General features: G+C 52.2%; 1 protein-coding gene across 1 annotated transcript in view; it reads right to left on the bottom strand.

The window, feature by feature from the left end:
• Window positions 1-22,838, bottom strand: part of WNK2 (WNK lysine deficient protein kinase 2) — a 165,517-nt gene that overhangs the window by 59,649 nt on the left and 83,030 nt on the right. The window contains 11 exon segments of the mRNA XM_044920735.1: window positions 10,985-11,104; window positions 11,600-11,645; window positions 11,905-12,075; window positions 12,337-12,453; window positions 12,537-12,705; window positions 13,458-13,507; window positions 13,968-14,261; window positions 16,156-16,716; window positions 18,257-18,448; window positions 18,810-18,941; window positions 20,964-21,172. Of these exon segments, the coding sequence (XP_044776670.1) occupies window positions 10,985-11,104; window positions 11,600-11,645; window positions 11,905-12,075; window positions 12,337-12,453; window positions 12,537-12,705; window positions 13,458-13,507; window positions 13,968-14,261; window positions 16,156-16,716; window positions 18,257-18,448; window positions 18,810-18,941; window positions 20,964-21,172 (2,061 nt within the window).

The raw sequence follows: 22,838 nt of genomic DNA, 5'->3' as shown, positions 1-22,838 counted from the left end.
GATGGGTGAGACAGGCTAACCTAAAGGGGAGCACATGAGGAAAACAATCCCCATAGCAATTGGCTTGGAAAGTGAGAGCGGTAAAATTTCATGAGTTCTTGCAACCAGTGGGGCTTAAAGCCCGTTGTTTTAAAAGTCAGTGGGCTTGGCTGGGATAGAGCCCAGAGGGTACTGCACTGCTCTGAGAAAAGACAGGCAAACAACTCACAGACACAGTGTGGAAACAGGGATCTGAACAGTGCCCAGGCACACAGTGGGGAGGCTGTGTGCTCATCTCAGAGAATATCCCAAAGAGACATCATTCACAGACAGACCACTCTAGGAACAAAGGAACTCTCCAGCACCATTTCCCTCCCCTGCCCCTCAGTGTAAGCATAGGGCCACCTGCAGGAACCAGCGCAGCTCAACACTCACTACCTAACTTGCTTACACCAAGCCCCACTCCAGACCATGCTCCAGAAAAAATGCACTTCCCAGTTACACCTGTCTCAGTCCCAGTATAGCGGACTCCTTCCCCCAGAAGATTGGCCTAAACCACTGCCCACACCACATCTCCCAACTTGGGAGTTTTGCAGGGCCTCTATTCTGGCAACAGTGGCGGCAAGTCTCATTTCACAAGCAGACAAGAGCACATCTAGTTAAAATGCGCCACATTCAGGCCAGGGACCGAACACTGCCCACAGCAGACAAAGAGAGCCTCTGAGGTTGACTGGCCTGAAAAATAAAGCAGCCAGGACACAACAGCATAGCCCACAAAACACACATTGGAGACACTCCCTGAAGTGCCAGACCCTGGGGAACAGAGGACACTACATCGCAGGGCACACTACAGGACCTCTTCTTCATAAAGCCATTACCCTCAAGAAGTGGAGACATAGCTGACTTTCCTAACACACAGAAACAGGCACAGAGATGTAGACAAAACAAGAAGACAGAGGAATTTATCCCAAATGAAAGAACAGGACAAGATAACAGCTGGAGACCTAATTGAAACAGATATACGTAACATATCTGAGGGAGTATTTAAAGCAATGATCATAAGGATACTCACTGGACTTGAAAAAAGAGTAGAAGACATGACTGAGACCCTTAACAGAGATAACAAATAACATAGCAGAGGAAAGGATTCAATAAACAAAATGAGAAACATACTTGATGGAATGAACAGCAGGCTGGAAGAAGCAGAAGAATGAATTAATGACCTAGAAGACAAAATAATGAAAAGTAATCAAGCTGAACAAAAGAGAGAAAAAAGAATTATGCAAAACAAGAACAGACAGAGGCAACTCAGTGACTCCATCAAACGTATTAACATTTGTATTATATGAATCTCACAAGACGAAGAGAGAGAAAGGGGGGCACAAAATTTGTTTGAAGAAATAATAGCTAAAAACTTCCCTAATCTGGGGAAGAAAACAGACATCCACATCCAGGAGGCACAGAGAACTCCCATCAAAATCAACAAAAGCAGATCCACACCAAGACATATTGTAATTAAAATGGCAAAATATAGTGATAAAGAAAAAATATTAAAAACAGCAAGACAAGATAGTTACATACAAGGGCAACTACATAAGTCTATCAGGGGATTTTTTCAGCAGAAACTTTGCAGGCCCGAAGAGAGTGGCATGATATATTCCAAGTGCTAAATGAGAAAAACCTGCAACCAAGAATACTCTATCCGGCAAGGCTATCATTCATAACAGAAGGAGAGATAAAGATTTTCCCAGACAAACAAAAGCTAAAGAAATTCATGACCACTAAACTAGCCCTGCAAGAAATATTAAAGGGGGATCTTTGAGTAGAAAGGAGACCAAGAGTGACAGTATAAAGGTAGGAAACACAAAAGCAGTAAATATGAGTATTTTGTAAAAATTCAGTCAAGGAACTCATAAAAGAACATAAAATATGACACCATATACCTAAAATGTGGAGAGGAGTAAAGAATAGGTCCAAACTTAAATGATCACTGACTTAATATAGACTGCTGTAGGCACAAGATGTTATATACAAACCTAATGGTAACCATATGGAAAAAATGACTAACAAATATGCAAAGTATAGAAAGAAATACAAATATGTCACTAAAGAAACCAGCAACCCAACAAAGGATCAGAGAAAATCTTCAGAAATGACAAAACAAGTAATAAAATGGCAATAAACATATCTCAATAGTTACTCTGAATGTAAAAGGACTAAATGCTCCAATCAAAAGACAAAGGGTGGGGCGCCTGGGTGGCTCAGTCGTTAAGCACCTGCTTTCAGCTTATTTTTCTAGGAATTTATCCATTTCTTCTAGGTTGTCCAATTTGTTGACATATAGTTCTTCATAGTATTCTTTTATAATTGTTTGTATTTATTTCTGTGGTGTTGGTTGTTATTTCTCTTCTCTCATTTTGATTTTATTTATTTGAGTCCTTTTTTTCTTACTGATTTTTTTCAAAGAACAGGACCTGGTTTCATTGATCTGTTCTACTGTTTTTTTTAGTTTCTATATCATGATATAGGTCATGATCCCAGCATCCTGGGATTGAGCCCCGCATTGGGCTCCCTGCTCAGTGGGAAGCCTGCTTCTCCCTCTCCCACTCCCCCTGCTTGTGTTCCCTCTCTCGCTATATCTCTGTCAAATAAATAAAATCTTAAAAAAAAAATAAAAAGACAAAAGGTGACAGAATGGATTTAAAAAAAAAAAAAAAAGACCCATCTATATACTGCCTACAAAAGACTCATTTCAGACCTAAAGACACCTGCAGATTGAAAATGAGGGGATGGAGAAACATTTATCCTGCTAACGGATGTCAAAAGAAAGCTGGAGCAGCAATACTTATCTTGAACAAAATAGACTTTAAAATGAAGACTGCAACAAGAAACAAAGAGGGATGCTATATAATAATAAAGGGGACAATCCAACAAGAAGACACAACAATTGTCAATATTTATGCATCCAACACAGGAGCACCCAAATACATAAAACAGTTAATAACAAGCATAAAGGAACTCATTGATAATAATACAATAATAGTAGGGGACTTTAACACCCCACTTATATCAATGGACCGATCATCAAAACGGAAGAGTCAAGAAGGAAACATTGGCTTTGAGTGACACACTGGACAAAATGGACATAACAGATGTATACAAAACATTCCATCCTAAAACAGAATACATATTCTTTTCAAGTGCACATGGAACATTCTCCAGAATACATCACATATTAGGCCACAAAACAAGCCTCAAGAAGTTGAAAAAGATCAGTCATACCATGCACTTTTTCTGACTACAACACTATGAAACTAGAAGTCAACCACAAGAAAAAAACCCAGAAAGACCACAAAAACATGGAGGTTAAATAACATGCTACTGAATAATGAATGGTTCAAACAGGAAATAAAAGAGGAAAATTTTAAAGCGCATGAAAACAAATGACAATGAAAACACAACAGTCCAAAACCTTTCGGATGTAGAAAAAGTGGTTCTAAGAGGGACGTATGTAGCAATACAAGCCTACCGCAAGAAGAAAATTCTCAAACAACCTAACCATACACTTAAAGGAGCTAGAAAACAAACAAACAAACGAAACCTAAAACCAGCAAAAGGGAGGAAATATAACGATTAAGCAGAAATAAATGATATAGAAACTAAAAAAAACAGTAGAACAGATCAATGAAACCAGGTCCTGTTCTTTGAAAAAAATCAGTAAGAAAAAAAGGACTCAAATAAATAAAATCAAAATGAGAGAAGAGAAATAACAACCAACACCACAGAAATAAATACAAACAATTATAAAAGAATACTATGAAAAACTATATGTCAACAAATTGGACAACCTAGAAGAAATGGATAAATTCCTAGAAAAATAACCTCCCAAAACTGAATCAGGAAGAAATAGAAAATTTTAACAGATGGATTACCAGCAAAGAAATTCAATCAGTAATCAAAAAACTCCCAACAAACACAAGTCCCAACAACAAAAGTCCAGGACCAGATGCCTGCACAGGTGAATTTTACCATTTAAAGAAGAGTTAATACCTATTCTTCTCAAACTATTCAAACTATTCCAAAAAATAGAAGAAGAAGGGAAACTTCAAAATTCATTCTATGAGGCCAGTATATCCATTATACCAAAGCCAGAAAAAGGCAACACTAAAAAAGAACTACAGGCCAATATCCCTGATGAACACAGATCCAAAAATCCTCAACAAAACACTAGCAAACTGAATCCAACAATACATTTTTTAAAAATTCATTCACCATGATCAAGTGGGATTTATTCCTGGGCTGCAAGTTGGTTCAATATTGGGAAATCAATCAACATGATACATCACACATCAGTAAAAGAAAGAATAAAAACCATACGATCATTTTAGTAGATGCCGAAAAAGCATGAGACAAAGCACAACATCCATCCATTCATGATAAAAACCTTCAACAAAGTAGGTTTGGAGGGAACACACCTCAACATAATAAAGACCATACATGAAAAATCTACAGCTAGGGCGCCTGGGTGGTTCAGTTGGTTAAGCTTCTGACTCCTGGTTTTGGCTCAGGTCATGATCTCAAGGTCGTGAGATCGAGCCCTACATCGGACTCTGCACTCAGCAGGAATCTGATTGAGATTCTCTCTTTCCCCCTGCTCCTCCTCCCCTCTCTAAAATAAATAAATAAATAGATCTTTAAAAAAAAGAAAAATCTACAGCTAACATCATCCTCAATAGAGAAAAACTGAAAGCTTTTCCCCTAAGGTCAGGAATAAGATAAGGATGTCTAATGTCACCACTTTTACTCATCATAGTAATGGGAGTCCTAACCACAGCAATCAGACAAGAAAAAGAAATAAAAGGTATCCAAATCAGCAAGGAAGAAGTCAAACTTTCACTATCCGCAGATGACAAGATACTCTATAGAAAACCTGAAAGACTCCACCAAAAAATTGCTAGAACTGATACACAAATTCAGTAAAGTCACAGGATACAAAATCAACATACAGAAATCTGTTTCTATACACCGATAATGAAGCAGCAGAAAGAGACAAAGGGATCAATCCCATTTACAACTGCAACAAAAATAATGATACCTAGGAATAAACCTAACCAAAGAGGTGAAAGACCTACACCCTGCAAACTATAAAACACTGATGAAGGAAACTGAAGAGGACACAAAGAAATGTAAACACATTCTGTGCTCATGGATTGGAAGAATATTTAAAATGTCCATACCACCCAAAGCAATCTACACATTTAATGCAATCCTTATCAAAATACCAACAGCATTTTTCACAGAACCAGAACAAACAATCCTAAAATTTGTAAGGGAACCACAGAAGTCCCAAGCCAAAGCAGTCTTGAAAAAGAAAAGCTGGAGGCATCACAATTCCAGACTTCAAGTTATATTACACAGTTGTAATAATCACAATAGTATGATATTGGCACCAAAACAGACACATAGATCAATAGGAACAGAACAGAAAACCCAGAAATAAACCCACAATTATAAGGTCAATTAATCTTTGACAGAACAGGAAAGAATATCCAATGGGAAAATGACAGTCTCTTCAACAAACTGTGCTGGGAAAACTGGACAGCTACATGAAAACAAGGTAACTGGACCATTTTCTTCTGGACCATACACAAAAATAAATTAAAAATGGATGAAAGACCTAAATGTGAGACCTGAAACCATAAAAATCCTAGAAGGGAGCACAGGCAGTATGTTCTCGGACATCAGCCATAGCAACATTTTTCTAGACACATCTCCTGAGGTAAGAGAAACAAAAGCAAAAATAAACTATTGGAACTTCATCAAAATAAAAAGCTTCTGCACAGCAAAGGAAACAACAAAACTAAAAAAGGCAACCTATGGAATGGGAGAAGGTATTTGCAAATGACACATCTGATAAAGGGTTAGTATCCAAAATATATAAAGAACTTATAAAATCAACACCCAAAAAAGAAATAATCTAATTAAAAATTGGCAGAAGACATAAACATTTCTCCAAAGACAACATACAGGTGGTCAACAGACACATGAAAAGATGCCCAACACTCATCATCAGGGCAATACAAATCAGAACTACAAGGAGATATCACCTCATACCTGTCAAAATGGCTAATATCAACAACAAAAGAAACAAGTGTTGCAACAGCGAGGATGTGGAGAAAAAGGAACCCTTGTGCACTAATGGTGGGAATGAAAACTGGTGCAGCCACTTTGGAAAACAGTATGGAGGTTCCTCAAAAAGTTAAAAAATAGAACTACCCTATGATCCAGCAATTGCACTACTGGGTATTTATCCAAAGAAATATAAAAACACTAATTCAAAAGGATATATGTACTCTGACATTTATAGCAGCAGTATTTATAATAGCCAAATTATGGAAGTGGCCCAAGTATCTACCAGTTGATGAATGGATAAAGAAAATGTAGTGTGTACACATATATACAATGGAATATTATTCAGCCATAAAAAAGAATGAAATCTTGCCATTCACAGTAACATGGATAGAGCTAGAGAACATAACACTAAGTGAAATAATTCAGTAAGAGAAAGACAAATACCATATGATCCCACTCATATATGGAATTTAAGAAAAAAATGAGCAAAGGGAAAAAGAGAAAGGCAAACCAAGAAACAGACTCTTAACTACAGAAAACAAACTCAGGGATCACAGGGGAGGTGAGTGGGGGATGGGTGAAATCAGTGATGGGGATTAAGGAGGGTACTTGTGATGAGCCCCAGGTGATTAAAATAAAAATTTTAAAAATTAAAATTAAAAAATTGAGTATCACTCAAAAAAAAGTTATTTTGATTCCAATGTTGTTGACATAAAGTATTAATTAGTTTCAGATGTACTTTCCCTGGTTTCTTAAGGTAGAAGTATAAATAATTGAATTGAAATTTTTGTTGTTTTATAAGTATTCCTTGCTATAAATTGCTCTCTATATAAAACTTGAGCTGCAGGGGCGCCTGGGTGGCTCAGTCGTTAAGCGTCTGCCTTCGGCTCAGGTCATGATCCCAGGGTCCTGGGATCGAGCCCCGCACTGGGCTCCCTGCTTGGCAGAGAGCCTGCTTCTCGCTCTCCCTCTGTCTGCCACTCTGCCTGCTTGTGCTATCTCTGTTAAATAAATAAATAAAAATCTTTAAATAAAAAAAAAACTTCAGCTGCAGACGTTTTGTTGTAGTTTGTTTTTATTTTCTTAATAAAAAACTTAAATTTCCCTTATGAGAAAAATAAATAAAATAAAATAAATGTTTGGTAGAATTCACCTGAAGCTTTCTGATCCTGGACTTTTGTTTCTGGGCAGACTTTTTAAATTACTGATTCAATTTCATTACTTGTAGTCAGTCTATTCAGATTTTCTATTTCTTTGTGATTCAGTCTTGGAAGGTTAGGTGTTCTAGGAATTTATCCATTTTTTTCTAGGTTGTAATGTTGTTTTTGTTGCTATTTTTTATTCCTGGTAATCTTCTCTGCTCTGAAATCTATTTTGTAGGATATTAAATAGTCATGCCAATGATCTTTTGATTGGTGTTTGCATGGTATATCTTCATGCTTTTTCTTTAAACCCACTTATATCATTATATTTGAAGTTTCTTATAGATAGCAAATAATTAGGTCGGGTTTTCTCTTAATCTACTCTCACAATCTCTGTCTTTTAAATGATGTGCTAAGACCACTTACATTTAATTCAATTACTGTTATGTTTAGATGTAGGTCTATGATTTGTTTGTTCCCTGTTCCCCTTTTTTAAAAAATCCTCTTTCTTCTTTCTTTCCTTTTTTTTGGGGGGGGGGGCTCTTTTTTTGTATTATAGCTTTATCCATTATAATTTTGACTACACTGTTTTCTGTAATTCTTTTAGCGATTGCCATAGGACTTACAAAATGCATACTTAACTTTCCACAGTCTACTTAGAATCAGTATTTTACCACTTCAGTCGGAATGTAGAAATACTTTTGACATCGAGGTCATTTCCTCTGGCTGCTTTCACAATTTTTTATCTTTATTTCTCAGCAGTTTATGATGTGTCCAGGTATGGATTTCTTTGGGTTTATACTTTTTGGGATTCATTCAGCTCCTTCGATCTATAGGTTTGCCTTTCACCAAATTTGGGAAGTTTTCCACATTATTTCCTCAAATATTTTTTCAGCATTGCACTCTTTCTCTTCTGCTTCTGGGACTGATGACACAAATGTTAGACCTCCATTTCTGTTCCACAGCCCGTGAAGCTCTATTCATTTTTTTCTAAGTTCTGATTAGTTCAGGTATCTTAGTTTTCAGTTTTCGAGTTTCCGTGTGTCTCCTCTTTGTATCCCACTTCTTCACAGATACTTTCCACTTTAACATTTGTTTCAAGAATGTTTGTGACTGCTTGTTGAAGCATATTTACAATAGTTTCTTTAAAGTCTCTGTGAGATCATCCCAACATCTATTTTATCTTGCCATTGCTAAGTGTTGGCTGTCCTTTTCCAAAGCAAGTTGGCATTTTTATGGTTTTTCATTTGATAAGTATTTGGATTGCACTGGTTGAATCAGACTGGATTGGATTTTGAATATTATGAGACCCTAAGTCTGTTTACATCCTATGGTGATAGGCTGATATTTTTCCTTTAGCAAGCAACTGACCTACTTAGATTCAAGCTGAAAGTTACAACTCCTCTTCTATGACCTGTGGCTATAACATCAGTTTAGTTGTCAGTGTCTTTGCAGTTCTAATCTGACCTGAAACATGTGTGTAGCACTCAGGGGCCAGTCTATCCATCACCTCAGTTCTCAGTTTATTATATGCTAATTAAAATCAGATCCATACATGCACAGGTCAGGGGCAAACCCAGAAGTTCATCAACAACTTGATGGGGTTGCTTTCCCAAGCTCCTCCTTTCTGCGTGATTTCCCTGATCCACGGGACTCCCCTTTCCAGCTCCCTAGAGAGAAACCATTCACTTCCACAACTGTGAGGAGCAGAGCCAAGTGGCCGGAGAACAGAAAGTGAAAAAAAGCAATGGGTTTTGGTTCTATAGCCTTTGAGCCCTGGCTCCACCCAGCAGAGAAGGGCTCTCCCTTATATCACCATGTTGGCTCCTGTTACTGCTGCTACCCCTCAGAACTTGTCTGTGGACTAGGGCACAAGACAAGGGGGAAGAAAACAGCGAGGGACCCACACCATGCTCTGAGCTTTAGGAGTTCCTTCTTCTTCCTGCTCTGCAAGCCAAAACTAGTGGGCATCTCCTGGAGCTTCCCTGTCTGCACCCAGCATTCACTCCCAGGCTTCATGCTGCCCTGAGGCATCAGAGGGAAATGCCAAGCTCACCACTAGCCCAGGAATCCCTGGAATTTTGGTGCACTTCCCCATCCTCCTGTTGCTACTTACTTCCCAAGTCTCAAAGAGCTGTGCTCTGCACTGGCCCTGGCATATAGCTAGCTTCAGGAAGTGAAGGGCTGGTGTTGTGTGCACACTCCATCTTACCCAGAACCAAAATCTCTGCCTATTTTTTACTATGAGTCAGATAGTGTGTTCATAAAGTTGTACAACTGTGAGGTCCAGACAGTGCTACCTTCCTGCAGAAAGGACCTGAGTGCTTCTGCCTAAGCACACAGCAGACACCCCGAGGTCACCCTAATGCGGGCACCGTGCTGAGGCAGCTCCTCTCTCTGCCTGGCCTGTCACTTTGCCAGCAGGACTCAGCCCCTTTTCTCGGGGCTGGTGAGCTGTCAAAGCTTCAGTGCTCAGCCTCTCAGTCACCCTGCAGGAATGGGAACTGCCCCCAGGGGAGCAGACCCAGCACTGGGCTCCCTTTAATCCTGGTCTCCATTCCACCCTGGACCCTGGCCTGATCTGCACTGTCCTCAGATGCCCAAATACCTTCAAGCCGACGATCTTTATAATTCATCCAACTTCTCTGATCATCCTCAGTGTTCATCCGAATGAACAGGTCTGCCATCCCTGGAAGTAGCTAATTTTTTTTTTTTTTTCAAATAAACTGGCTCCAAAAGGTTTCCTGAGATTAGCGCACAGATGAGGGAACTAGGGCTTACCTTGGGCATGGCCCATGAATCACTGCAGCACACCAAAAATCAGCTTTATTTCTAGAAGGATCTTCCCCCCCCCAGTTAACTACGTATGTATGCATTAAAATCAAGTAGTAGTTGAGCATATTCTTATTTTAAAAACTGAGCCACTGCAGACAATGCTGCTGCCCCCCTGATCCTTCACCCAGGTTGGGACAGACCCTTTATCTGAGGTCACCAGGTCTCTGTTATTGGCTCCGCTGGGATTTTGTTATTAGGCTGACCTTTTCCCCATAGGAACAAATCTCCAAAAGTACGATGGAAGTCATTGGGAGCACAAGATACAAAATGAAAAATGATTTACAAATATTTTTCACAAATGTGCTATAAAGTTAGGTCAAGTTACATAATTGGCAACTTTTTCCTGCCAGCTTACAGGAAATTAAACCTAAAATCTGTTCAAGTGACTATTTTCAGCCTCCCAAGGGACCAAAGAATCAGGATTTAACCGACAGCCCCAAGGGCAAGCTTGCTGGCATCTGTCCACACAGGGGCAGATCAGTATCAGGCAGATTTCCTTGGGAACAATCTAAAATCAGAGTTTTAGCACTGAAAGGGACTTTCCCACCCCACCCCCAGAACAAGCAGAGCCAGGAGGAGCATGTCCTTGCAGGTGAGTCACACAGAGTGAAGGAGTGAGAGGTGGGAGCCACGTGCCCAAACTGGTAAGAGAGAGCAAGGGCAGAGACCTCCCAGTACACTCCTGAGCAGTCCAGGTGTGTCCCCTGCACCATGAAGGTAAGGACTGGCTCAAGCCTGCGTGCCACCTTGACTGGGCTCATTAGGAGGAAAACCAGGCTAGGGATGCAGACATGACATGGTCCCAGGCTGCTCTGGGCTGCAGGGTGACTGTGCTGGGGGGAGCCAGCATGCCACGTTACCAGGGAGAAGGGCTTGGAACTTCCAGCTGCTCCTACCTTGACTGGCTTCTGGCTGCATGGAGCTTGGAGGAAGTGGGGGCGAAGATTCAGGGGCCTCCACCGCTGGGTGCTCAGCCACTGGACAGATGATGAACCACCGCTTCCCTGTGTGCAGGACTATGGAGCAGGGCAAAAGCAGCAAGGGAGACGAAGTGAATTTCTCCCGTGGCCAATGGGACCCCCCACCATTGGCACCAGACCTGCACTGGGGAACTCACACCGGTGGGGGGGGCATATGCAGCCCAGTCAGGGGCTACTGGCAGGGCTCACACAACACCCCCAAACACAGGCTTAGCTCCTGGGATGCCTGCAGTGCCATCAGCGAAGAGTAATGCCAGCCGGGGCCACAGGAGGCAGCGGTGAGTCCACACCGCGCTCAGTCCCCACCAGCACCAGGCCCAGCTCCTCAGGTCAGCCCTGCCCACACCTGGGGAGACGCTCCCCACGCACTGCAGCAACCACCCCCACCCCTGGTGATGACCAAACCCCCTTACGATACGCTCAGTGGGGTCTGATCAAATGCCCACTAACAGACAGAAAAAGAATGGGGATGGAAATGCCTCCTCCAAAGATGTGTCTGGCTGGCAGATGGGGCCCAGAAGACAGACGTACCGTTCTGCTGATACACAGGAGCGTTTGCCTGGGACTGGTGACTCTCCTGGTGGAAGTAAAGGGTCAGAAATCAGCAGACCACACGGAACAAGGACTTCCTGCAGAGCACAGCGTGGCCTCAAAACATCCGAGGGGCCTCTGGAGCTCTGACGTTTCCCACCGAACTGAAGGTGCCCACCCTCCCGGCCACCTCACCCAACACTGCGTGACTCACGGGCACCTCGGGCAGGCCTCGTGTGCACAAAGCCTAGGTTTAGGGCGTCAGCAAGCCCTGGCCCTCCCGGGACCCCACACCCAGGACTCACCTCCCCGGTGCCCAGGCCGCAGGTGCTGAGGTGCGGTGGGCTCGTCCCAGGGTCAGAGCCACGGTCGACGTCTGTGTCCTCACTGAGCATGTCCTCTGCCTTGTCCATGACGTCTTTCATCTGTTCGATGAACGTCTCCCGCTCTGCCTGCAGGATGAAATCGTGCTCCACCTGCAACGGGACAGGGAACGCTGCTGGGGGGCCGCGGGGGGGGGGGGGGGGCGCGTGCCGTTTCTACCCCAGTGGATCTACTTCACTTCTGCTCTGCACTCAGCCCGAGAGGGGAGCCCCAGCCAGGCGGCTGGCTCCACGAGAGAGGCAGCCCTCGAGGTGACGGGCCAGCACCGCCTGGGGCGGGCAGCCACCTGCAGAGGCCAGGGACCCCCCGGACAGGAGACGGCCTTGCCGGCCCGCGAAGGCTCCCGACCTCACCATGTAGGTGGCAATCTCATCAGGCGCGTCCCCGTCCAGGTCGAACTTGAACGTCACCATTTTGTGGTTGTGTGTCTCTAGCTGGCACTCCACCATCTTGTCGCCCGTGTTGCACACCTACGGGACACTCAGGTGCTGAGACCGGAGCAGGCCGCGTCCAGGGAGCCCTGCACCACCGGCCCGCCCTGCCGGCCACTCACGTTCAGGATGGTCAGCCGGGGGCGGCTGGCTCTCTCCTGGCGGGAGCGCGCGCGTGTTGACCTGCGGTGATGTTTCCGGGCGGCCCTGCCTTCCAGCCGCCCTCCACCGAACGCACCCTCACAGCTGTCGCTCGTCTCTCTGCCGGAGGGCACGTCGGACCCTCCGTAGCTGTGTGGAGACCAAGAGCGTGACAGCAATCTGCAGAGAGCCTCACGTGGGAAGCGTGGATTTTCAGGAATGGCCAGAAAACCTGGAGGGCCCGAAGCCAGCCTTGACCCCACCTTCGGGGCCCCCAGCCCCTTCTGCTGCAGTTCTGTCTTGGGTAGCACTGGTGTCGTGGGGAATGAGTGGGCTGTCTGACCCGGGACCTTTGTGCTCGCTGACTTTTGACCTGTGACTCAGGCCCCACGGGCTCGCAGAAAGCGACAGGATTAAGAAAATCCTCCCCTGTGCCTCAGCTTCCCCATCTGTGTAACAGCAACGGGAGCTCGACAACCCCCTGGGACTACTGCACTGGGCTACACGGCCACTGCCCGCATCCAATCCCTCCCCAACCGTGACATGTTCTGTGACGACGGGTGGCCGGCAGCCATGGTGCCGGGGAGCCTGGGGGTGGGCCAGACTGCCCTGCCCTCCATCCTCTGCTGGCCCCCAGGCCTGCTGACTCTTTGTCCACTGCCTCTCCCTCGTAGAACATCCCGGGCACCACAGACAGGCACTAAGATCAGGACACGGACGGGAGCACGAGGCAGCCAGAGCCCAGAGGACCAAGTCGGGCTTGGAAATGGGTGACACCACTAGAAGCCGACTCGTGAGGGGAAGGTGCAGTGGGCGTTGGTGCGGAGCGCAGTGGGTGGGCTGAGCTCAGGGTGAGCCCACGGGCCGCCCCCACCGTCCCCAGGGGCCAATGGGGCCGTTACCTCTCGCAGCTCTGCGGGGGGCCGGGCTGCTTGTCCTGGGAGGCCTGCTCCTGAAACAAAACCGCGGATAGGAGACGCGTCACGGTGGTAGAGCCGCAGACTGCTGTCTCCCCACCTCCCCGCCCGGAGAGCCGACCACGTGAGGCCGGTATGAGGGTTTTTATCTTGTGGGGTTCCTAAAGGCGGGGGCCCCTCCTTGGCCAACATGTTAACCCACTTTGATTTTCCCCACTGGCAAGCACACGGGCCCAGGAAGGCTTGCCACCGGTCTTCCCGCCGCCCCTGAGGGAAGGCCCCGCAAATCCACGTGTAAACACCACGCTCTCCAGCGGCATGCGTTCGAGGAAAGCCTGACATCTGGGGACAGCGGAGGACAGAACAGCGGGCCCAGGGCACACACTTCCATCTTCCCGAGCGCTTCGCGACTTCCAGAGCTGAGACCTGATACCACTGCACGGGGCGCGGCTCGGGTCAGGATCAGGGGCTGAGCCCGAGGGCAGGGGCACGCACCTCTGGGGCCGGCTCCACCGTCAGCTGCACGGCCGGGCAGGGGCCGGTAATCCCGGGCCCGGTGGGCGGCGGTGGGCGGGAAGCAGGCGGCAGGAGTGGGGTGGTCTGGATGGGCAGGCCCTGAGAAGCAGCCACCACCGCAGGGGCCAGGGAGCTGGGGAGCTGAGGCAGCTCGGGGACAGTGGGCGGCAACGCTTCCGGCAGAGGTGGGGAGAGGACGGTGGCTGGCGCAGGCGCCACGGGGACCTGGGCGGTGACATCTGTAGCGTATGGAGGCGGGTGGCCAAGCAGGATCTGGGGACACAGGGGACAGGGATGCAAGTCAGAGACTGGCCACGCCTCTGCCAAGGGTCCTGGACCAAGGCGGGCGAGCACACCCATAGTCCCTCTCCAATACAGCCACGGCCGCAGAGCGCGTTAGCACCCAGATTCGGCAGAAACTCTCGGGTCCCTGTTTGCGTACAATCAAACCTAAAACCACACTTCGTTTACGAACCCGTAGCTGAGTCCAGCTGAAGCTCCATGGGTGGCATGTACTTAGCACCAAACACGGCCCCCCACTGCCACCCAAGGGGCCTGACCCACACGCTGCCCCCTTTCCCAACCTGTCAGCCACACTCAAGAGGGACCCGGGGACCTTGGCCTTCAGTGGGCTGGACTCCTCACGGTCCCCTCTGTGACAGCTCCTGGTGGGATGGTTGAGACAAGTGGAAGGAGGGCCCCCCCCCCCCCCCCCGTGTAGACGAGCGGGAGCCTCCATCCCGCCCTACCTCTGGGATGAGGTCAGCAACGGGCAGGCCCACTGCTAGCCCTTCTGGTGTGGGACAGATCAGCAACATGGCGCGTGGGGTCGGATACGGAAGCCGCAGCCTGGTGGCCCCATTCTCTCCTGGAAGCACCCCAGCTGCTGTGTTCAGGGGAGTCCGCTCTCAGCACAGGGAAGCCCGTGAGGTGGCCAGCCCAGCCCGTCAACAAACCACAGACAGCAGGGAGGCCACCAGGCCTGGCCGACGACCTCTGAGTGCACAGTGCCTTCTCCAGCCATCGGCTGAGCAAGCGACCCAGCACACCAGGCCGGCAAGGCAGCGAGGCACCAGGCCAGGCCCTGACACCGCAGATCCCAGGCCTCCGCTCGGCCCTTCCCTTGGCTTTCCCCAAACAGCCCTGACCTGTGAATGGGCGTAAGCCCGAGTAACGGACTGGCAGGTGGTCATGCAATCAGGCACCAGACCGCAGCACCTCCTCACACCTGGTCATCAACCCAAACTACCCTTCCCTTCGCCAAGAACAAATCCTTTCTGGAATCAGACACTGCGAGTCGACGGCCCAGAGAACCCATGTGCTCTCAGGACAGGGAGTCTAATTCCAGACTGGATCCAGACTGGGTAAGTGCAGGGTGATGCCTGGACCCTCCACGCAGTCTGGGGACAGAGCTCCACCACGAAGCCTAAAGGGGGCTACTGGCCCCACCACACAGGAGAGTCTAAGCTCGGAAGGCCAAGGGCTCGCTGCAGGCACACAGCGGTTGAGGCTGAAAGCCAGGTGGGGGTGGTCCCCCAGGTGAGAGGCCCCCAGGAAACAGGCTGCAAGGTGGAGGGGCTCCCAGGCGAGAGGCCCCCACTCCGGCTCCTCTCCTCGCACAAAGTTGGAAAACAGCCCTGGAGCTCCAAACCACACGTGGGCTGTGCGGGTGTGGAGCCCTGGGGAGGCCTGCCCATCCAGCAGGGCCTGTCACCCTCGTCCCGTCACCGTCAGCATGGCAAGCAGCCTGAGGTCCCCACCGGACCCCAGACGTCGTCCTTGTCTGCTGTGTGCCCCTCAGAGCCCTGTCTGCCTCACAGCCTGGCTGCTGAGATGGGGGTGAGCCCACGCCGGGGCTGCCAGACCCCGCCCAGGGGACGGCAGGTGCCCTGACGCCCACCATGCCACCACAAGCAGCTGCAACTGACCCTCGGAAGGGCCCGATGGGGGAACCACAGTCACCCCAATTCCCGCAGCTCTGGAGGAGGCGGACGTCCTACACGCGAGAGAGAAGCCACGGCCGAGGGACAGGCCTGCTCTCCCACCCCCGCTCTGCCCCGGGTCAGGGTACTGAGGAGCAGAGACCGCGGCCCTCTCGTGCCCCAGAGTTAGATGCTAAGACATCTCCCGGCGCCTGGAGGGCGGCCCTGCGTGGCAGGCGGATTACCTGGCTTCCCGCCCCGCCCGCCGGAGCAGCCTGCTCGGGAAGGCGCGCCACGCTTGGCTGGTGGGGCTGCGGCAGGCTGGGGGGCGCCAGCTGTGCAGGGGCAGCCCGCGCGTTCTGCGCCACGTGGAGGGGAGAGGGTGGGATGTCGCCGGGCACCACCTGCGGGAAGGGCGCCGGGTACGCGGGCTGGGCCGGGAGCTGGGCCACGGCAGCAGGGTGCATGGACAGGGCGGCCACACCCTGAGCGGCCACGGCCAGCAGAGGGATGGCGGTGGCGCCGGCTGCCACATTTGGCACAATGGTCCGGCACGGCACGGCCGACGGCGCCCCGGCGGGGTGGGGCAGCTTGAGCGTCTGCACGGGCAGGGCCGGCGACGCGGGCGGGGCGGCGGCGGCGGCGGCGCCGAGTGGGAGGCTCGGCAGGATGACGGCGGGAGAGAAATACTGAGAGGGCGCACGCGCGGCGGGCCCGCTGGCGGCCGGCAGGTCGGGGAGAGCTGCGGGGAGGCCGTCGACGGGGGCCAGGGGCGCGATGGGCGGCCCCACGGGAAGCGGAGGCACCTGGAAGAGACGGAGGCGCGTGGGCGTCAGCAGGCCTCTGCCCGGCCCGCCGCACGCCCGCACCGCCCGGAGGAACCCGGCCGCGAACCCAGGCAGACGGCGCTTCGGAGGGCACCCCCTGGCGCCGCGGTCCGCCCCGTGCGGTGGTTGGCTGCCAGGACAGCGCGGCGCTCAGGTCTGGGTCTCGGCAGGGCCCACCAGCTCCGCAGCTCGGGCGCGTCTTCGGAGAGCCAGGACGGCAGAGCCACCAGACCGGCCCTGAGGGTCTGGACACACCCACAGACACCGAATTCTGTGGCAGGCCGTGTCAGGGAGAGCATGCCCTTGAGCGCCCACGTGCCGAGGCAGCGCGCCTGCGCTGCGGGGCCTGGGGAGCGGGCCTCCCCCGAAGCGGAGCTCTGGAAACTGCGTCTGGTCTTGCATCCTGGAGACGCCTGGCGTCTGACCTCATGGAGTGAGCGCTCCAGCATTTCAGATTCTCCAGTACTTCTGTCTCGAAACCTTTCTGGCGGGGGGCGCCTGGGGGGCTCAGTCGGTGAGGCGCTGCCTTCGGCTCAGGTCGTGGTCCCGGAGTCCCGGGATCGAGTCCCGCGTCGGGCTCCCTGCTCGGCGGGGAGCCTGCTTCTCCCTCTGACCCTCCCCCCACTTGTGCTCTCTCTCTCTCTTAAATAAAAAAAAATCTTTAATAAAATAAATAAACCGGGGCGCCTGGGTGGCTCAGTCGGTTAAGCGGCTGCCTTCGGCTCGGGTCATGATCCCAGAGTCCTGGGATCGAGCCCCGCATCGGGCTCCCTGCTCGGCGGGGAGCCTGCTTCTCCCTCTCCCTCTGCCTGCCTCTGCGTACTTGTTCTCTCTCTCTATCTCTCTGTCAAATAAATAAAAATAAAATCTTTAAAAAAAAAAAAAAAACAAAAAATAAAATAAATAAACCTTTCTGGTGGCCGGCACACAAACTCCATCACGTGATACGCGCCTCTGCGCAATTAGAAAGCAGCTGCCGAGCGCGAGCCGACTTCTGTGTACTGGAGAGCAAAGGGCCGTTCAACTGGACGGTGAAAACAACCTGATGTGGCTGTGACGGGGACGAGGCCCGGTGACAGAAAGAAACTTCCGGATGGTGCCCGCGAAGTGCAGGGACACTCACATCTTCAAACGAGGCAGCACGTCACGGCCCAGTCCCACCCACGATGTGATGGACCCATGAGATGGAAGCCGTGGATGGCACCACGCGCCATCCAGAGTCACAGGTCACTTGAAGCCGTGGACGCCCCAGGACCATGGTCAGCACAGCCTGGGTGGCTCCGTGACGGACAGGGGCCGTAGCGTTGTGCTCCACCCTGGCTCCTCCGGCCCTGACCCGGGACCAAAGCTCTCCCTGGCCTGGATGGACATGCTTGGGAAAGATGCCAAGGGCAGGTGGGCACGGCCGCCCACCCGCAGGGAGCGCTCCGACCTGTGGACCCACAAGCACTGGCAGCCGGAGGACGGAGTGGCCAGCCAGGCTGGGGATGTGGACAAGGTGGGGGCGGGGCGGGGCTACCTGAGCAGGCACTTGAGAGAGCGGCCGCAGATGTGCCGGTGGCATCTGGAGGGGCTTCAGCTGAGCAGGGGCCAGCACCTGGGACGTCGGAGCGAGGTAGGGAGGCAGGTGGGGGGGCACCGGCTGGAGAGGGCCCACGGACGGTGTGGCCAGGACAGGCGGCAGGGGCGCCGGCTGGGCCAGTGGAGGAGGCTGGGGAGAGAGGGGGCTTCTCTTAGACCCACGTCCTGCTGAGACACCCCCCCCACCACGTGCTTAGACACGACCGAGAAAATCGACTCCCACACACACACACCCAGCCTGGAGCCCGACACACGCAGATCTGGGGGAAATACTCCGCGTAAGTGGTGCCGCTCCAAGTGCTATGGATCCAGGAACCCTCACTCCCACCTGCACCCCAGGCCCCAGGGAACCACAGAGAAGGAGCAAAGGGGGCCCAGGCCCACCTGAGACCCACAGGCCCTGGGCCAGCAGACCTCGCTGCCCACCCACACCGGGCTGGAAAGACTGAGGGACCCATGGGTGGGGCCAAGCAGGGGCAGCCCACACTCACCTGGTGGCCAGGGGGCGCAGGCTGGCCTGGGCCCGTCGGCACGGGGGCAAAGCTTATGGCCGGCTCTGGGAAATGCTGCTGTGGGAGCAGAGGGTGGGCTGGGGGCGGGATGGAGCCCACTGGCAGGCCAGGCTGCAGAGAGCAAGGATGACCACGCTCACCAGCTGCCCGGAGGCCCCCACCGGGCTTGCACGCCACAGCTCCTGGGCCCCGTCCCTCACTCCCTGAGCCTGTCACCCTAGCTGGGACTTTTCCCTAGGCCCAAAGCTTGGCACAGGTGAGATGTGGCAGCCCCTAAGCTGAGAATGGCCACTGCTCCTAACCAAGGAATGTTCTGGAACTTTAGCTCCACAGGATATTATGCAACTGTGAGAAAAGAACATCCTAAGGGGCTTTGCAGAACCAGGGAGAGACACTGTTTCAACGTGCGGTGGGAGAAAGATACAGACGCACTTGCTTTCCGTCTACAGGACCAGATGAAACACATGCACACAGATACGTCACAAACAGGATTCGGAAGGACGTGAACAATGGGGGATGGTGGCGGGATCCCCAGTGGTGTGGCCACCAGGAGAAACGGGCTGCGGGCCTGAGTCCTCACTGCCAGCAGCAGCCCAGACACGGCCCAGGAAAGAGCCCGAAATCTGAGCACTGGGTGTTGGATGCTATCAAGGAACAGCTGCTAATGTGTTCACTTTTAGGTGTAATAAGGTGGTCGGAGTCTGTTTTCAAGAATCTCGATCCCACAGAGAAATGGACTGAAATCCTTACAGGCAAAACGTCTTTCTGGAGTTTCCTTAGAAATACTGGGGCTGCGGAGGAAGCAGGTGTGAACACGGGGAGGGCGTGTGAGGTGGAGGGCCCAGGCCTCCACACCGACCCGAAAGGTCCTCTGGTTTTCCGGGGGCTGGGACCTTCCACTCACTGCATCCTCCACAGTAAATGCTCCGCGAGAGCAGCATAAGGAGGGACGTTTATCTGAAGCCACAGTGCAGAATGAGCCACGGTCCCGGGCCCAGCGGGAGGCAGCTGCTTCGGTGCCCGGAGGCCTCAGAGTGGCTGGTGCACAGACTCCTCCATCGGCCCCGGGGGGGGGGGGGGGGGGGGGGGGGGGGGGGGGGGGGCATTACCAGGGCAACCCTCCTGGAGGCCCTGATGCACCCCGGGGACCCCCACGCCCCCCCGCCTGTCCCAGGGGACTGTCCGCAAACAGGCAAGGACACGGGACAGAGTGCTCTGGCCTCGCCCGTGTGGGGGGCATCCGGCCCGGCGCCACGAGGGCCTGCGTGGAGGGTAACGGTGGCCAGGGAAGCCCGACCCTGCACCTAGGAGGGAGGGGGCCAGCGGAACATTCCTGCTCCGCCCCGGGACTGGCCGCCCAAGGCCAAGCTGCCCCACTCCGGGGCGACAATCCGCCTTTTCCTAAACAAGTTCCTCCCGCCGTTTAAAATCTATGTCACTTCATCTCAAGAAACTAGCAAAGCAACAAACGGCAGCTGGACATGAGTCTGGGCTCCCAGCAGCGGAGGCAAAGGCGCTGGCCGCCCCAGGGGACAGGGACGGAGCCCAGGCAGCACCAGGACAGCGGGGGCCTGGGGCCCAACTGTCCCTCCGGACCCTCCCCCACCCACTCAAGGCCGGCGCTCTGCAGCTGGCCTCCTGGGACTGGGAAGCCTGGGCCCTATCTGCTTCCTCCAGCATGAACAGAGGCGTTGAAGAACGAACACCACATGTGACCCCCTGGCCTAGCTACACCCGGGTCGCCGTCGGGCCAGGTCTCCACATCACAAACCACCCCCCAGGTTTCTCCAATGTCAATGCACTCTTTCCGCGATCCTGCCACTCTCCCACTTCTAACATTCGATGGCCGCGTGGTATCTGGTGGAGAACGGCCAGGAGCTACTGAACTCAGCGGGGTGGACACGGGCTGGACGCTCCTCTGGGACCCCAGCCCGGCCGCAGGGCGAGACCCTGCCAGGTCCGTCACAGTTCTGAGGCCCCGGCTGTCCCCGGGCTCTGCGTTTCTACTCTCTCACCTGCTGCAGCCTCCAGTGACCTTCAAGGGCAGCCCGCCCGGGGGGCCTGACCACAGGCCGCTGCAGCCTGGACAGCCCGGGGGACAGGGTCTCTGCCCGAGGGGGTGAGCTGACTCACCGTGGCAGGCTGCTGGTAGGTCCCCAGAGAGGGCAGGCTGTAGGGCAGGACCGGGCCGTCGCTGACGCTCACGCTCACCGGGGGGCTGCACACACACTGGGTGGGGGGCAGTGCCGCATCTGCCAGCGAGCCCAGCACCACACTCTGCTGGCTGCTTTGTGAGTCCGAGTACACCGTGGAGCCCTGGCCACTGTCGAAGGTGCTGTCCGCTGGGGAGGACAAGGGCACGGCTCAGAGTGGACATCCCCAAACATCAGCCCCACGGCACTCCACCCAAGCCTCAGGGAGCGCGAACAGGCTCAGACACGATGCTCTGCTGGTCCCTGTGCTCTTCTGCAAACTAGGCTTGGTCGCGCTCCCTGGTCACCTGAGTCCTAAGTGCATGTCATTCTGGACCACAGACCCTAGGATGCAGGGGGCAGGGGCTGTAACCCACCCGGAGACACCCTGGCGCCCCACCCCAACACCACCTGGCATCTGGGGGTCACCCACATGGGTGCCACGAATCCCGGGTGGGCCCCTCACACAATCCTCGGCAGGAAGCACAGTCACGTCCACCCCGGCTGCAGACAGGGACCTCACCTGTCCCCTGACCGGGCCTTGAGAGTGAGAGCTCAGTGAGCTCTTCAAAGGCGTGAGGGGTCTCCTGTAGGAGGCTGATGGCAGGCATGCCCAAGTCAGGAGAAGCTAGAGTCACCTGTATTTCATGGGGAGGGACTCTGACCAGTTTCACCACCACAGCAAGGAGCCCGAAGCAGGAAGAGCTGGGTCCAAACCCAGTCCTCACGACACGGGCCTGGGTCTAACCTGGCTGGAGAACGGGGCTGACGAGGCCCCCACCCCGCAGAGAGGCTGACAGGGGGACCCAGAGACTCTCCGGCCCGAGGAGGCCTCCCAGAGGCCAGCCTCCCCTGCACCTGCGGTCACAGTCCATCAGCGTGGGCCACCGTGGACAGAGCCACCCACCACACACAAGGCACAGCCCGCGGCCACAGGCTCGCCTCCCCAAGACGCACCAAGGAAGACAAACCGCCCCCGAGGCCAGGCCAGTGAGCAGGGAAAGCAGAACCCTGCATGAAATGGCACTTCCAGAAGCTGCACGCACACCAAGACTTGCCACCCACGCACCGAGCACTTCAACGCGGGCGCCTTCCAGGGCGCCAGCATCGCGTCCATTTGTGATTCAAGCAAATGGAGTAAAAGGGAATCCCACTGGCTTTACATCAAAATAATCTGTCCCAGGGGCCGATCAGGGCATATTTCAACCTGGGAAGACACGCGAACGCCAAGGTCTCATTGCACAGAACCAACCCAACCAGCGGCTCCGACTTAGAGTGAGGAAGCTGGCAGTCGATTTTACCTACACACAGAGACAGAGAGAGAGACAGACAGACACACAGAGAAAGAGAAAAACAGATAGATACGCAGAGACACACAGAGACAGAAATAACAGAGATAGAGACACAGAGACAGATAGAAACAGACACACAGAGACATGTAGACAGAGACCCAGAGAGAGAAAGACACACGGAGACAGAAATACAGAGACAGAAACAGAGACACAGAGGGAAACACAGAAACAGACAAACTGTGTGAGCAAAAGGGAAACGTGTACAAACTTGGCAAATGTCACATAAACCAACTCTAACCATACACACAGCACTGTAAATTTTTAAGGGGTATGTGTTTGTTATTTCTATAATTAAAAATTAATTTAGGGCGCCTGGGTGGCTCAGTGATTAAGCGTCTGCCTTCGGCTCAGGTCGTGATCTCAGGGTCCTGGGATCGAGCCCCGCATCGGGCTCCCTGCTCAGGGGGAAGCCTGCTTCTCCCTCTCCCACTCCCCCTGCTTGTGTTCCCTCTCTCGCTGTGTCT

The sequence above is a fragment of the Neomonachus schauinslandi genome, chromosome 13, assembly GCF_002201575.2.
Source record: "Neomonachus schauinslandi chromosome 13, ASM220157v2, whole genome shotgun sequence".
Taxonomy (NCBI): Eukaryota; Metazoa; Chordata; class Mammalia; order Carnivora; family Phocidae; genus Neomonachus; species Neomonachus schauinslandi.
The sequence above is the reverse complement of the archived record's forward strand: the minus strand, read 5'-3'. Positions and strand labels throughout refer to the sequence as shown.